Source organism: Protopterus annectens, chromosome 13.part0, assembly GCF_019279795.1.
Source record: "Protopterus annectens isolate FY-2018-M chromosome 13.part0, PAN1.0, whole genome shotgun sequence".
Classification (NCBI taxonomy): domain Eukaryota; kingdom Metazoa; phylum Chordata; order Ceratodontiformes; family Protopteridae; genus Protopterus; species Protopterus annectens.
In genome coordinates this window covers 679156585-679173322 of record NC_056747.1, presented here as the reverse complement: position 1 = coordinate 679173322, position 16738 = coordinate 679156585, and the positions used below count along the sequence as shown (strand labels likewise).

The window sequence follows — 16738 nt, the reverse complement described above, 5'->3', positions numbered from 1 at the left end:
ACCGACTGCACAAACAAGATAAATTCCACAGCAAGAACCCAAATGTGAAATGGAGGAAAAAATGAAATTCCATGCCAATATAAAGTTTTCACTGACCTTTTATTGAAATCAGAAAGGTACAGGGATTATGTGAATTAGGCACCTTTATTAATTCTAACAGTCATCAGTAAAATACAAGAATAATCCATTAAAAAAAAAATCATACCTTCATTGTATGGTGTCGGGTTGCCAATTTTTCCTGGCACATTCTCTGCTGTTTTAAGAACATCCATATCAAGAACCACCACTACTCGCCTACAAAAGACAACACACAATGAGATTGCGATAAAGAGTAAAACCAAGCAAGTTTGACTGAAATCAGAAAAGGTACAGTTGTGTACATTTACCATAAATGTAGATGTTAGAGGGTATTCACTGTTGCAGTCATTACATTTAGATCATCTGCCTGCAGATGCCTGAATATCAAAGTCTTGGATTCCTGCAGATGCTCCCTCCTTCCATGACATCAAGTCGTCAGGGGTATAAAACATGCAGAAAATGCCATTACAGTTTCTTGCCCCAGATGTCAGGTGCCCCCACAATGGTAAGCAATTATATGATATGTTACACCTCCATCAAAAAACAAATACACCAGAAAGCATAAAACAAGAAGGAAAGCTAGAGCCAAGAGAAGTCAGGGGACTGGAGGGAGGGTAACCAGGACTGCAACAGTGAATACACTAACATCTACATTTATGGAAAGTGTACACAACTGTACTATGTTCTTAGTGTTTCACTGTTGTAGTCATTACATTTAGGTCGATTCCCAAAGCTAAGGAAGGGAGGAGGAAGTTAACGAGCATTAGGGCCAGCTATTAAGCCCTGCAAGACTGCAGTGGCAAAACCAGCTCTGGATTTAGAAAAAATGGGCATATGGTAAATGCTTGGTGAAGGTATGTACAGAGCTCTAGACAGCAGCTTCTAGGATGTCCCTGGTAGGGGCTCCTCTGAGAAAGGCTGTAGAGGTAGATGTAGCCCTGGTGGAATGTGATCTTATCCCCTTGTGGGGTAGGTTTTCCATGGTGCTTATAGCAGAAATGAAAGCAATGGGCTATCCATTTAGAAATGGTTTGCTTTGAAATGGCCTTCCCCTCTGCCCCTGCAGCTAAGCCAACTAGCAGCTGCTCAAATTTTCTGAGGCTTAGTCATGTCCAAATAAAATCCAAGTTGTCTGTCTATGTCCAAAGAGTGCAGTATTCGTTCTCCTTTGTTTTGTGGATTAGAGAAAAAAGTAGGCAAATTAAATGGACTGATTTAGAGCCAGATTAGACACCACCTTGGGTATAAAGGAAGGACTGGTCCTGCGGGAAACCCCGTCTGCTGGAATATGAAGGGCTCCACTGCCATAAGGGCCTGTAATTCAGACACTCTTCTTGCTGAAGTGATGGCAGTATCTTTTCCACTTTTCAGCATAGGATTTTCTACTACTAGGCCGCCTTGCTTCCAGAATGACATCTAGCACCTGCTTACTGAGAGATGCTATTGGAGAGCTGTAGGAATTAGCCAGGCTGCAAGGTTCAGGGTTTGAAGTGGAGGGTGCAGAATCTGGCACGCCTGCTGGGACAGCAGGGAAGCTGTCTTGGGTAGGTGCCATGGCTCCAGCAGTACCATACTGTGCAAAAGGGGGTACCAGTGCTGGCGAAGCAAGTCTGGTGCAATCATTATTGCCCTTGGCTTGTCCTGTTTGATCTTCAGCAGAACCTTAGAGAGGAGAGGCAGATGGGGGGGTGGGGGGAGGTAAACAGAGAGGCTTTCCCAGGTAAAGGACAGGGCATCCACTCTTTCCAAGCTTGACAGTGGGAAGCCCTTGAGCAGATTTTGCCCAATTGGTAGTTCTGAGGGGAGGCAAACAGGTCCATCTCTGGATTCCCCCATTTGTTCAAGAGGTTGAATATTTTTGGTTCCAGTTTCCATTCGTGTGGGTCCATGAGATTTCTGCTCAAGTCACCTGCTAGTGAATTTAGCTTGCCTGGTAGGAACCGAGCTTGTAGGTGCACTTGGCAGCTCAAGGCTGTGTTCCACAGAGCCATGGCTAGTCTGCAGAGAGGGTACGAGTGGGTTCCTCCCTGATTATGTGCCACATAACTGTGGTGTTGTCTGTCTATCAAATGATTGTCCTGGAAGGATGTTTTTGAAGGCTGTCAGGGAATTCTGTACAGCTAACATTTCTTTTTGGTTGATATGCAGGTCCATCTGACTCTGGTTCTATTTGCCTTGAATGCACTGCCCTGTTAGGGTTTGGGCGGCAGGGGGTAGAGTGAAAGGGAGTCCCTTGTTGTGGTAGCAAAAACAAAGGAAACCTCCTTGATTGCTGGAGGTAACTCAGGTAAAAACAAACAATTCAAAGGCAAATCCAGAGTCAACCACCACGGACCCCGAACGTCAGATCTTGAACACTGTGTAAACCTCACAAAATTTTATGCAGGAAAAACGGACCAGCTGTTTAAAGATAGTATTTTGAGTCACCTTAGAGATATCCCATTTAGATGCACAATATAGTCTAGCAGATGATGTTAAACATTCTTCTACCCATTCTTTTTATTTTCAAGCTATAGATATCACAAATTTGAGAGGATGGGATGTGAAAAACATGACAGATTCTAGAAATTAAATGGATTACAAATCTCAAAGCGCACAAGCATCCAGGACTAAACGTTATAGTCCCCCTCAAGCCCATATTAAAGAATAGGTGTGTAACCACCAGCTGATTGTGAGGGGATTTGCACATAGTGACGGTTCAAGATCTGACATTGTTGAAGGTGTCTTGATTCAGCATTTTTGACAGGTGTGTGCGTGTTCAAATAGCCAGGGTCTAACCTAAGGAAATATACGAACTGAAGGCTGAATAGCTGAAAGCGCTTTTAGTTTTCCAATTTTTTGGTTTTGCTCTGTTTTTAAACAAGTTTCTACATTTTAATAAAAACGGAAGTTCTATGTTTTGTCTTCAAGGTCCTTGATGTGGTAGCAGGCCTCTACCCACCAAAGGAACTCTGTCTTTACACAAAGAATGATGGGAATCATTGATTTCAGGTCCTGAGAATGTCGACATCATAGGCTTTTTAGATACCATTGTAGTTTCCTCATATGCAGTCTTGCATATGGAATTAGAATGCAAGAGGCCATGAACCCCAGGGCTTGCAAAATTTTCCTTGCAGATAGCTGGGTCTGTGGCCAGTAGTTTGAAGTAGGTTGTCAAATACCCTTGTTTCTCTGGCGTGAGATAAGCCATCTGTGAAGTTGTGTTCAAGCTTGCTCCCACAAACAATCTCTCGGCAGGGTACTAGGTGAGATTTTATGTTTATGGTGTACCCCAGTGAGGTTAGAAGTTTCTTTACGAATGCCAGATGTTTTAATAGCAAGTCCTGGCTTTCTGCTTGAATCAGACAATCGTCTGGGTATGGGTATATTTGAATATTTCTTTGCCTGCAAAATGCAACGGCTGGAGCTAGACATTTTGTGAATACCCTGGGCGCAGTAGATAAGCCAAAGGGAAGTGCAGAGAAATGATAGTGCATGGACCTGCTCTGAAGCATAGGTATTTCCTGCAAGATTCCCTTATTGGAATGTGCAGGTAAGCTTCAAGTCTAAGGTTGCCAACCAGGGATCTTTGCCTAGCATAGGAAGCAGCTGTTGAAGCGTTAGCATTTTAAAATCACCAAAAAGGTGTTTAGAATAGAGAGGTCCAGAATAGGACGCCAGGAGCGGTCTTTTCTGGGTACCAGGAAAAGTCTTTAATAAAATCCTTGTCCCCCTTCTGCTGGGACAGGCTGAATAGCCATGATACTTAGAAGACAGAGAACCTGCTGTTGAGCTTCTGCCCACTGATTTGGGGGTAGGTCTGGCCAACCGTTTGGGGTTGGTAGGGTGTGGAAGTGGAATCTGTATCCTTTGAAAACTATTTAAAACCGAATTGTCCTGGGTAATGAGTTCCCAGTTTTTTGCATGCAGGGCGAGCTTTCCTCCTCAGGGAGCAGGCAGTTGAGCAGGGCTTGAAAGGGTTAATAAGTCATTGTGACATTTTTCCGTAGGGGGGGTGTCTTACTACTTCCTGCTTTGGAAGTGGGAATCCCTCACTGCTTAGGCCTGTGCGTAGCCTGAGACTATAACCTAGGTGGTCTGCTGTTCCTGGGTTTGGACTGAGAAGGCTTGGAAGAGACTAGAAAGGACCAATTCTTTGAAGGTCAATGCCTACTAAATCTGGGAGGCTGTACTTGCAGGAAATCTTTAACACTTTGCATAGATTTAGCTTTTTCCTCCATCTTTTTGAGGACGACTTCTGCTTTGTTGCCAAACAGGCGGTCTTGGTTTAAGGGAGCATCCAGTAATTTAGCTTTGACATGATCTGGCAAGTTCTGCTCCTTAAGCCAAGCATACCTTCTAAGTACAGACCCAGTGACGGCAGCCCTGCAAGATGGTTCTAAAGAAACAAAACCACACTGCAAAGTGCGTTTACCAACTAGTGCAGCAAAATGCATTAAATCCTGCAATTGTGTGTGTTCAGCACAGCCAGGTATCAACATCATTTTCTGTTTAAGTAATCCCATAATATGCTGCTGGTACTTTGAAACTGGCAATTTAAAGCCCTAATGGCCAAAGTAGTAGAAGAGTATACCCTTCTTACCCCATCTGTCCAGGGCTTCAGCATCTTTATCAGAAGGGGTAGGTATTTTTGGCAGCAGTAGCCTTAATGCACTTTGGTCCTTGGGAAATGGTCTTTGGATTTCCAGTAGGGTTCTTGAAGAGGAACTCGAGTCAGGTACTGTAATACCGGTCAGGTTTTCTGGGAGCCGGAGGTAAAGTGTCTGGGGACAGGCTTGATTCCAAGAAGGCATCTACAATGTCCAGAACAGGAGGGATAGCTAAAGGCCTGTGTTGAGGAAGACGCAAGAATTCCCTAAGCCTCTTTTTGGAAGAGTAATCCGGGCTTTCCGCTGCTCCCCAAGAGCATGCAAGATTTCACCAAAAGAAAAACCTTCTGGAGGGAATGGAATCCTCTGCATCCAAAATCTTCATAGGTAGGCAAGGGCAAATCCTGGTAATCAGAAGAAATAAATATCAGAATCCTGATCAGAAGGAAAATCAGTTCTAGGTCTCAGAGGGGGAAGGCTGGCTTCCCCTACATCTTCAGCCACTCTAAGCATTTGTTTCTTAGGCATATGGTCCTGACCATGCGGTTTGGACGTCAGTTTTCTAGACGTGGGTCAAGTTTTAGGCCTGGATGAAGAAGATGGCGTTGGTCTAAAATGCAAATCTGTAGGCCTAAATACACCCTCAAAAGCCGGTGCCTGCACAGCAGCTCCGGACCCATCCAAGGTAGAGACATCCACAGGTTCCATAGACAAAGAAGCATTTCGCAGCATACCAGACTCCAAATAGGAGTCAGTAGAGGCCTGCAAATCTGAAGTAGCAGGCATCAGGGTCTGCGAAAGCGCCCGAGTACCAGCGAACTGGTGACTAGCTTAACGGAAGCGTGTCAGCAGTTTCGGACCTATGCGGTCTGTCTCTGTAGTTATCCTTACATTTTTTCGGAATGTTGGTAGTCGGATGGCTTACCGAAGCCATTTCTGGATAGTTGTACAGAGTACCAAAACAATTTGCTGTAAAAACAGACAGACTAGGAATAGTTTGGGGGTTGAATAAGGCACAAAACCGACAGCAAGGGACGTCGCTGTCTGGGCCTACTCAAGAAATGCAGTATGAATGAAAATCTTTACGAGGTATTTACTTTCAATAGCTGAGACAATTGATAACTTTTACTAACATCGGATAAGAGCAAGAAAAAGGATCCCCAACGGGGTACTTAGCTTTTTGAAGACTTCGGTTCTGAAACTCAAATGAAAATTTCAGGAGTTGGCCGACCATCACTTGCTAACTGCTTCTGGCACTGCGCTGCAAGACAGACAGATGTAATGGCGTCGACTACATGTTTTATACCCCTGACTACCTGATGTCATGGAAGAGGAGACAGCATCTGACGCAGGAATCCAAGACTGATATTCAGGCTGGCTGAGGGCTACATGCAGGCAGACAACCCAAATGTAATAACTGCAACAGTGAAACACGAAGAACATCTTTCATTCAGTGACAGTTTTAACAAACGGGGAAGCTAAGATAAGCAAATACATAACCCAAAGACTAACTGGCACCATTAGATTACTGCAATAAATGGCTTTTGTAATACATGCCACCAGCCAAAACTACCACATCTCTAGTCGCAGCTGCAAGCCATGCCTCCAGACCTACTACTATCCATGGTCTACTAAAACTCATGACACAAGACACCAGTATGAGACAATATTTTTCCCACCAGGAATGCAGCACTGGTTATTGGTACCTGCCCAGTACACAGTTAACTTCAAACTGGAATTCTAGCCTGGCTGAGATGAATGACAAAACAATTTTCCTAACAAAGTGCATTAATGCTAGAAGTGTTAGAGTGCCCACCCTCAAAGCCATACGTTGGGAGTTAAGTTTAGAGGACACAGAGACACACAGACAGCATTCTGTCCTGCTCACCCAGGCAGTCAACTCCATTCCAAAATCAATAGTGTTGCAAACAAATCTAATCTTTCCCCAACACGCCAACATTCTCTGTCCTTGCTCAGTTCAGGCACTTGTTTACTACAGATCCATGACTCAAGTCTCTCTCGTTACTTGGAACGCTCATTTTGGGTCTTAAAAGGTCATGTTCCTCAAAGCTGCACACAAAAGGTACGTCACATTCGGTGTTACCTGAATTATCGGATGTCCAAGGTAAATAAATACAAGTGAATCACACTAACTCATCAAAAGAGATTAAGTAAAAGCAGCACACTAACAGTCCCAGCTGAAGCTATCAGCAAGTGTTCCACATTTTGCCCATTAGTTTCACATTATGAAGGCTAGCGTACCTCGCCCTCACTTTGGAGATGGAAGGCGAGTTAAGCACAGATCTACAAATATAAGTAAGGGAGCTATACAAAAGCAGAAAGGATGTTTAAGAAACGCCTATGAAAAATACAAGTCAGTGCAATGTTAACAGTTCCCAGCTGTGTGTGCCTGCAAGTCAGCTAGACAAGTTGAATTACATGTAGCTAAACAGCGCCTAAAGTTGATCTGCTACTCTCCATCTTCTAGCTGCTAAAAACCAGACAAACCTTACCAGTGAAAGTCAGGCTAAAGTGAACTTAATATAACCTCTAATCTCTACCGAAGTCAAGATGCATGAAATTCAACTGCAGTTTTGATGGGGCCACTCCCCACAGTACTATAGGACTAGTGTCAGTGAGGAATATAACCAGATTCAATAAATGATCTCACACGTTTAGTGGGAAACAAAACTATGCAACTTTAACATTTTTGATAAAATAAACACACTTCCAAGACTCGCTTTTTATGAACCTGCAAACTGAACATAAGAGTTCCATTAAAAGTCTTTCAATGATGCAGCATAATTCCATTAAATACTCCTAACCATTCTAAATTCAGTAAAACCAATTATAAAAGAGAGAAAGTACAGTTGTGTAAATTCTTACTATAACAGTAGATATCCTCTTCACTGTCGCAGTATTCGTTACCCAAGGGATCTCCCGCCAGGATAGTACATCTGGCCAGTATACCAAAGACCGGTTTTATAGACTTATGTCACATATGCTCCCCATGCAATGTGTAGGGCATAAAAGGGATGTATGGACACAACTGAAAAAACCCAGGAGGAACAGAATGCCCTTAGAGTCCAGGATAAAATGCGCATCCAGAATGAAAAAAAAGGGTGAAATGCACATCCAGAATGAAAAAAAAGAGAAGTGCACCCCTCAGCAAGGACAAGAGGTAGAACCAAGTGGGTAGGTGGAGAAAGTCAATACTGCAACAGTGAGGAGATGGACATCTTTTAGTTATGTACTTACCATAACTTTAGATGTTTGGGATCCATCTTGCCTACATTCAATACTGATGGCTCGGAGCCGATCCCTCGGCTCCGACTCGGCACGCTATGCTATAGAGCGAGGCCTCTTATTGGCCGAGCTATTTCTTATCCCAGGATGCACCACCACTAATCCCCCAGATCTTGTTTGTCCGCATTCATGCACAACTTTACATAACATTGTCAGATGTTTCAAGATGAAACAGGATTCGGACCTTCTGATATCCTCTGATCTCCAAGGAAGGGGGAAGGAGGGTGGGTTATTGGGAATGTAGGCGAGATGGATCCCAAACATTAAAGTTATGGTAAGTACATAACTAAAAGATGTTATGTGATCCTATCTCGCCTACATTCAATACTGATGGGACAGCGTCCCTAGCACCTAAATCCCGGGTGGCTCATTGGAAAACACTCCTGAGCACTGTGGAACCAAATGAGGCTCGTCCTCTAGATGCCACATCCAATTTGTAGTGGGAAATGAAAGTGTGCGGGGAAGACCACGTAGCCGCAGCACAAATGTCACTAATGGCAAGCTTAGAATGGAATGCTATTGAAGTAGCCATAGCTCTTGTAGAATGAGCTTTGACAGAGGTGGTAAGCTCTTTATTAGAATAAGAATAAGCTTGAGTAATACAGTCCCTGATCCATTTGGCAATAGTGACCTTCGTGACGGCTTTGCCTAATTTATTGTCCGCAAAGGATACAAACAACTGATCTGTTTTCCTTGTTTGGTCCTATCTAAATAAAAACGCGACTGCCTGTGAACATCTAGTGTGTGGAATATGAATTCCGCTTTGTTAGAATACTTCGGAAAGAAGACTGGAAGTTCTAATGACTGTTGTAGGCAGAAACTGGAACACACTTTAGGGACAAAGGATGGATTTGGCCTGAGAGATGCTCTGTCTGTGAAAAAACAAGTACGGAGGTTTTACAGACAAAGCTTGAAGCTCTGAAACCCTTCTGGCAGAAGTAATCGCCACCAGAAAGGCAGTTTTCCACGACAGAAATTTTAAATCACATGTCGCTGCCGGTTCGAAGGGGGAGGAAGTTAAGGCGCGTAACATCACATCGAGATCCCATGGAGGAGCAGGATGAGAAATCGGAGGTCTTAAAAGGGCAGCACCTTTCAAGAAGGTCTTACACAATCTGCAGCTCATTAAAGGTATATTCATAGATTCGTGAAAATTGGAAATAGCTGCCAATTGAACCTTGATGGTAGAGACTGAAGAGCCTTGATTGGAGAGAGAAGTTAGAAATTTCAGTACTTCTGATACAGGAATGGTGATGGGGTCCAGACCCCGGAGTTGAGCCCAAATAGCAAATCTTTTCCATTTGCTAGAATACAATTTCTTTGTAGCAGACTTGTGGGCCGAAGATAAAATGTGTACCACTTCCGGATCCAAGGTATGACTCCTGACTATAGTCGGAAGAGGAGGAGCCAACCTGTCAATTTTAAGGTGTGCAGGGACTGGTGGAATAGTCCCGACTGATGAACCAATAGGTCTGGGATCTGATCCAGGAACCATGGACCTTCCAGAGCATATTTCCGGAGATAGGGAAACCATACTTGACTAGGCCAGTAAGGAGCGATTAAGATCATTTTGCTTCTCAAGAGAGATGCCTTTTGGATCACCTGGGAAGGAGAGGAACTGGGGGAAGGCATAAGCAAGCCGGTGGGCCACGGACTGGCTAGTGCGTCCATAGGGCTCTTCCCGGGCAGGTGAGGGAGAAGAAATTTTTGCACTTCGCATTCAGTGGAGTCGCGAAGAGGTCGCAACACGAACTCCCCATTTGCTGAAAATCTGATTTGCAACTGTAATGTTCAGAGACCATTCGTGTGGAGAAAGGATAGTTCTGCTCAGTCAATCGGCTATCACATTGGACTTGCCCGGAATATGAGTAGCCACTAGAAAGCGTTTGGTCGACACTGCCCATTCCCAAACTCTCATGGCCTCTCTGCAAAGGGGATAGGATCTGGTCCCTCCCTGTTTGTTCAGGTACCGGACCAGTGACATGTTGGAGTGAATGGCAATTACGCCCTGAGGGAGGTAATCGTGAAGGGCTTGAAGGGACAGAAGCACCGCCCTCATTTCTAGGATGTTGATATGAAGTAGGGTCTCCTCTGGATGCCATTTGCCTTGGACTGACCTGCCCAGGGAATGCCCCCCCCCCACCCCATCTGGGAGGCGTCCGTGGTCGTGGCCACAGGAGGAGGAGCAAAGGGTCGTCCCTGATCCAGACTGGAGGGCACCAGCCAAGGTCCTGTTTGCAGTTTTCCGTGATCCATATGAGGTGACTGAGGGGGAGTTCCTGAAAGGACCACTGAGCTGAAAGAAGCCACTGTAGAATTCTCATGTGCAATCTTGCTAGGGGAACTTTTAGTTATGTACTCACCATAACTTCAGATGTTTGGGATCCATCTCGCCTACATTCTGAATGATGGGTTCGGAGCCGATCCCTCGGCTCCGACTGCGCTTATGCCAAAGAGCGAAGTCTCTTATTGGCTGAGCTTACTATATCCCAGGATGCACCACTACCAGTCCCCCAGATCTAGTTTGTCCGCATACATGCACACATGCACGCCCTGCTTATATAACATCGTCAGATGAAACAAGATAAAAACAGTAGAACTCAAAACCGTTCAATCTCTTCTGATCTCCAAGGCAGGGGGAAGGAGGGTGGGTATTAGGAATGTAGGCGAGATGGATCCCAAACAACTGGAGTTATGGTGAGTACATAACTAAAAGATGTTATGTGATCCTATCTCCCCTACATTCTGAATGATGGGACAGCGTCCTAGCACCTGAATCCTGGGAGGCTCACTGGAAAACACTCCTGAGTACCGTGGAACCAAATGATGCTCGTCCTTTAGATGCCACATCCAATTTGTAGTGGGAAATGAAAGTGTGCGGGTTGGACCAAGTAGCCGCAGCACAAATTTCCGATATAGCGAGCTTGGAATGAAAGGCTATAGAAGTAGCCATAGCTCTGGTAGAATGAGCTTTGATAGATGTTGTAAGTTGCTTATTTGAAGAAGAATAGGCCTGAGCTATGCAATCTCTGATCCATTTTGAGATAGTGGCTTTTGTGATGGTTTGGCCCAATTTATTATCTGAGAAGGACACAAACAACTGGTCTGACTTACGAAGTTGCTGAGTCCTGTCTAAATAGAAGCGTAATTGCCTGTGAACATGCAATTTATGGAGAGTGTATTCTGCTTCATTGGAGAATTTTGGAAAGAAAACTGGTAGCTCTAGAGATTGTTGAAGACAGAAACTAGAACAGACCTTTGGGACAAAGGATGGATTAGGCCTAAGTGATACTCTATCCTTGTGGAAAATCAAGTACGGTGGTTTAATAGACAGGGCTTGAAGCTCTGAAACTCTTCTTGCAGAAGTAATAGCCACTAAGAATGCCGTTTTCCAAGACAGATATTTTAACTCGCATGTAGCAGCCGGTTCGAAGGGGAGATGTTAATGCGCATAAGCACTAAATCAAGATCCACGGAGGTGCAGGATGAAAAACTGGTGGTCTTAATAGACTCGTACCTTTAATGAGCGTTTTGCATAGTCTGCTGCTCATCAAAGGAGGATCCGTGGATTCGTGGAATTTAGAGATAGCAGCTAGTTGGACTTTAATAGTTGAGACAGAAGATCCCTGATTAAACAGGGATGTTAAGAATTTCAAAACCTCTGGGACAGGAGCAGTGATAGGGTCTAAGCCCTTGAGTTGAGCCCAGATAGCAAACCTCTTCCACTTACTGAGGTACAATTTGTTAGTGGTGGGTTTGTGGGCGAAGATAAAATGTGAACAACTTCGGATCTAGTGTGTGCCTTCTAACTAAGGTCGGAAGTGGAGGAGCCAAGCTGTCAATTTCAAGGATTGAAGGGACTGATGCCAATGTCGACTGATGGATTAGCAAGTCCGGAATCAGGTCTAAGGTCCACGGATCGTCCACTGCATGCTTCTTCAGGTAAGGAAACCATATCTGACGAGGCCAGTATGGGGCAATCAGAATCATTAAAGACCCCAGTTGAGAAGCTTTTGAATAACTTTGGGAAGAAGTGGAATTGGAGGAAAGGCATAAAGTAGCCCTGTTGGCCAAGGTTGTGCTAGAGCATCCATGGCTGGTACTTCTTGATGTGGGATCAAGGAGAAGAACCTTTGGTACTTGGCGTTTTGTGGAGTTGCAAATAGGTGCAGCAGCGTCCCCATCTCTTGAAAACCTGGGCTGCTACTGTGCGGTTTAGAGACCATTCGTGAGGAGAGAATTGTCCTGCTTAATTTGTCCGCCAATACATTTGACTTTCCGGGATGTGGGTCGCTACCAAGAAGCGGTTGGTAGCTACAGCCCATTCCACACTCTCATGGCCTCTCTGCAAAGTGCGATCTGGTCCCTCCTTGTTTGTTCAGATACCAGACCACCGACATGTTGTCTGTGTGGATGGCGATGATGCCCTGAGGAAGAAACTTGTGTAAGGCCTGTAGGGATAGAAGTACAGCCCTCATCTCCAACACGTTGATGTGGAGAAGAGCTTGTCTGGAAGCCAGGAGCCCTGAACTAGCCTGCCCAGACAATGCCCCCACCCTATCTGGGAGGCATCTGTCGTCAGGGTAACCACTGGAGGGAGGACAAAGGGTTTCCCTTGATCCAAGTTGGATGTCTGAAGCCACCAGCGCAGGTCCCTTTGCATATTTCCGTAATCATGATGTGATGATTGAGGGAAGATCCTGAAAGGACCATTGAGTTGACAAGAGCCACTGAAGAATCCTCATGTGTAATCTTGCTAGAGGAACTAAAAGAACTGTGGCAGACATTGAGCCTAAAACCTGTAGAACCATCCTGGCTGGGGCTTTGGATCTCGAGATCAGAGCTTGAACTTGGCCCTGTAAAGTTCGGATCCTTTCGGCAGGAAGAAAGCGCATCAATCTTGAGTCTATCTCTGCTCCTATAAACTTTATGCGTTGAGAGGGCAGCAAGACAGACTTTGACCAATTGAATGTAATCCCCAGGAAACACCCAGGAGATGGTGGCTTTGAGGTTGTCCATTAGTAGATGCCTGGTGGTGGCAGTCAGGAGCCAGTCGTCGAGATAGGGAAACACTTGGAATCCAAGACTTCTCAGGTGAGCCGTCACTACTGCCAAACACTTGGTGAACACCCTGGGGGCTGTGGTGAGACCAAAGGGCAGAGCAAAATTGGTAATGACTGACTCCCAGGCTGAGCGCAGATACCTTCTGGGCGCCTGATGTATCGGTATGTGATAATAGGCGTCCTTGAGGTCTATGGAGCACATCCAAACATCCTTCTCCAATAATGGGAGAATGGATTATGCGTGACCATTGAATTTGGATTTCGTGGTGGATTGGTTCAGTGTGCTGAGATCAATATTGGTCTCAGGTCCCCTGTCTTTTGGCACTAAAAGAACCTGGAGTAATTTCCTGATCCGATCTGGTCTGTGGGGACGGTTGGATGACTCCTTTTCTAGCAGCTTTAAAGCTTCTGCGGCTGCTATTTCCCTTTGACTGGGTGGTGGGTCCGGGATTCTCTTGGGCGGTGGGGGTGAGTATGTGAATGGGATGGTGTAACCTCCGGCAATGATCCGAAGCACCCATCTGTCCTGAGTGATTGACTCCCAGGCTTTTAGGTGCTTGGCAAAGCGACACCCGACTGGCTCGAGCAGCACAGCCGGGCAATCCCTCATGGCGTGTGGGAGGCTGAAGAGCCACGAAAGGACTCGCGGTCTCCAGAATTGCGGGGCCCTCTGCACGCCTCTGGGGCGGCGTCTCCCTGAAAAATTTCCCGTCCTCTGCCTCTGGGCGGGGAATCTTCCTGCTGTTGGGAGAAAAACTTGCGAGATTTGGAACCACATTTTCCCCTCCTTTAGCCTTGGGGTAAGGCCGAAAGGAGTGGAATAACGGGCACCTCGGCAGATAAAGTTTTCCCTCTTGCTCACAGCGGGTAAGGGTGTCTTTCACCTTGGGTCCAAACAATGAGGACCCATCAAAGGGAGCGTCGCGAAGGAAGATTTGAAGGCCTCCATGAAACTGACACAAGCGGAGCCAGGCTTGTCTCGTGAGCCACGCCTGTGCCTGCCGCTCTACCGCCCCTTGACGCATAGGAAATGAGCCTCATGGGCGAGTTAGAAATTGGCGTAAGGATAGCCAACTGAGAGCTAACCGACTGGGCTAGCTGCTCAGGTAGGTTACCGAGAGGAATCTGACAACTCCTTGACCAGATCCCTCTGAAGCCTGGTAAAATGTGCCAAATAATTCAGAGACCTTAAGGTAAAGGCCGCTGAAGTCAGGGTGCGCTTCCCGTACCTGTCCATACTCCTAGACTCCTTATTAGGAGGATGGGCCGGACGTTGAAGCCTCCGCCGCGTCCTGTTGTGTAGCAGATGCCACCACCATGGCATCTACAGCCACGCCTTTAGTAAGGAACTCCTTCTCGGGGAGCAGACAAGAATTTATTTGGACGAGAAGGGACTGGTTCCACAGTATCTGGATGTTCCCATGCCTCGACAAACTAAATCCAGAAGCTCGTCGAAGGCGGAGACACCCAGGAGGCGGAGGCTGAGCTCCAAAGGCCTTGAGGAGCACTGACTCGTCCGCAGAGGGGTTTGGATATCCAGCCGCCTCGTTGTTTGAGGATCTCTAAGATGTCTGCGAATGAGACATCATCCGAGGACGACTTTGGGGACCCTCTGCATCATCCATATCAGTGTCTGATGTAATAGACTCTGGGAGTCCACGTGCTTCCTCTTGCACGATCTCTTCCTTGGGGTTCCTCTGAAGACAACTCGAAGAACCCTCAGGAGGAGGAACCCCACTGGGGTAACCTCAGGCCTCGGGGCTCCGCTGGCTACAGACAGGGGACTGCCAAAGACCCAGTCTCCACGCCCAGGAAGGTGCGGTAAAGCCGGAGAGATGGCGAAGAGGACTTGGCCAAGGCACTCCTCATGGCCCTGGCCGGACCCCAGAATCCTGGGAGTGTCCGGTCTCGAGCCGTGATAGCCGGCGGAAGTCCCGCAGCTGAAGCACCGAGGGAGGCTCGGAACCCAGCATAGGTCCCGAAACATCACCCCGGGTCCAACGAAGAAGTCCAGCGTACCAAACTCGGACCCGAGGCCGGGTTGGAGTAAGGGTCGGAGCCGACCCTGAGATCTCCACCGGCTCCAACAGCACCTGCTCCGGGCGAAGCAGTCGGAGGAGGAATGGCAATGGGGTGGGCCAAGGTCATCGGCTCCGAAGCCAACTGGGTGAACGAAACAAATTTTTGGAAGACTGGGGACTGGAACAGTCTTTGGAGCACCCTGTCTATATCAGAATCCGACATTCTCGAAGACAGAGGAAACAGAGCGGGTTGAAGGCCTCTCCATCGGCCCCAAAGGGCTAGGGGACCCGGCTCGGCGACTCGATGAGTATCGGCGCCGAGGAATACTCACACCAGATTCCATCGGTGCGAGGTAGAACCGGCGCCGAGGAGGAATGTCTGGCGGGCGACCCTTGTCGGCTCCGAGAGCAGCGGAGCCGGAAGGTGACCCGCCTCTCGATGCCCCAGCCATCGGCTCCGAAGCCAGAGGAGTCGATACTGGTGGCATCGAGGCAGACCGTTCGACCTCGGCTCGAAGTCTTTGGAGCCGAAGGAGGCCTGCCTAAGTCTCTTGGCAGTCGGATCCGACGGACTGGTCGGAACGAAGCCCTTTCTTTTGGCGGAGCGGAGAGGATGCCAAGGCTTCTTCAAAGGAGGGTTTAATTAACCCCTTAAGAATCAATTTATTTTTCCTCTCCTGGAGGACCCTTGAGGAAAAAGCGTGACATACGCTGCATGACTCCTGCAAGTGCTTTGCCCCTAGACAATATACACAGAGCGAATGATCGTCAGTAATAGACATTTTAAAACCACATTTCGAACATTTTTTAAAGCCCGAAGGCCTAGGGGTTTGAGACATGATGTTAAACAATTCTAGTAACTTTGACAGGAATTTAAACAACTATAGATTTACTTATGATAAATCTAAGCTTACAGTTATAGCTTAACACAAACTCTTCCTGTAAATGACAGGGAACTCTAAACAACTATAGACTTGAGACCCTGTAAAGTTTTCAAAGGTTGACAGTCCGGAAGGCCCTGGATGGAGGGCGAAAACAAACTCAACCCAATCACACACAACAGTTTCACAATCAAGCGTACACAAAAGAGCGATAGCCGTTAAAACAGCTTTTGTGACCAAAAAAGAGCAAAAAACTGACAGAAAAGTTAGTTAATAAAAACTACTCAGCCCAGCCAGCTCGAGACCACGTCTTCGCAGGGAAGCGGCAAACGAGATCTGGGGGACTGGTAGTGGTGCATCCTGGGATATAGTAAGCTCAGCCAATAAGAGACTTCGCTCTTTGGCATAAGCGTGCCGAGTCGGAGCCGAGGGATCGGCTCCGAACCCATCATTCAGAATGTAGGCGAGATAGGATCACAACATCTAGAAGAACAGTGGCGGACATGGATCCCAATAGCTGCAGTACCATTCTGGCTGGGGCTTTGGATCTGGGAAGTAAGGCTCGAACTTGAGCCTGTATGGTTTGTATCCTGTCTGTAGGTAGATAGACCCGCATTCGATTTGAGTCTCTCTCTACTCCAATGAATCTTATGCGTTGAGATGGCAGCAAAACAGACTTTGGCCAATTGAAGGTGATTCCAAGGGAATTGCCCAGAGATATCGTGGCTTGTAGGCTCCGCAATAGTAGATGCTTGGAGGTGGCAGTTAGGAGCCAGTCGTCTAGATACGGAAACACCTGG

The 16738-nt window shown here is 46.7% G+C and overlaps 1 protein-coding gene across 1 annotated transcript in view; it reads right to left on the bottom strand.

Annotated features, from left to right (window-relative positions):
- RPA1 (replication protein A1) overlaps positions 1-16738 on the bottom strand; it is a 1048235-nt gene that overhangs the window by 692984 nt on the left and 338513 nt on the right. Inside the window, exon 5 of the mRNA XM_044054876.1 lies at positions 206-294. Coding sequence (XP_043910811.1) covers positions 206-294 — 89 coding nt within the window. The remainder of the gene's footprint in view (positions 1-205; positions 295-16738) is intronic.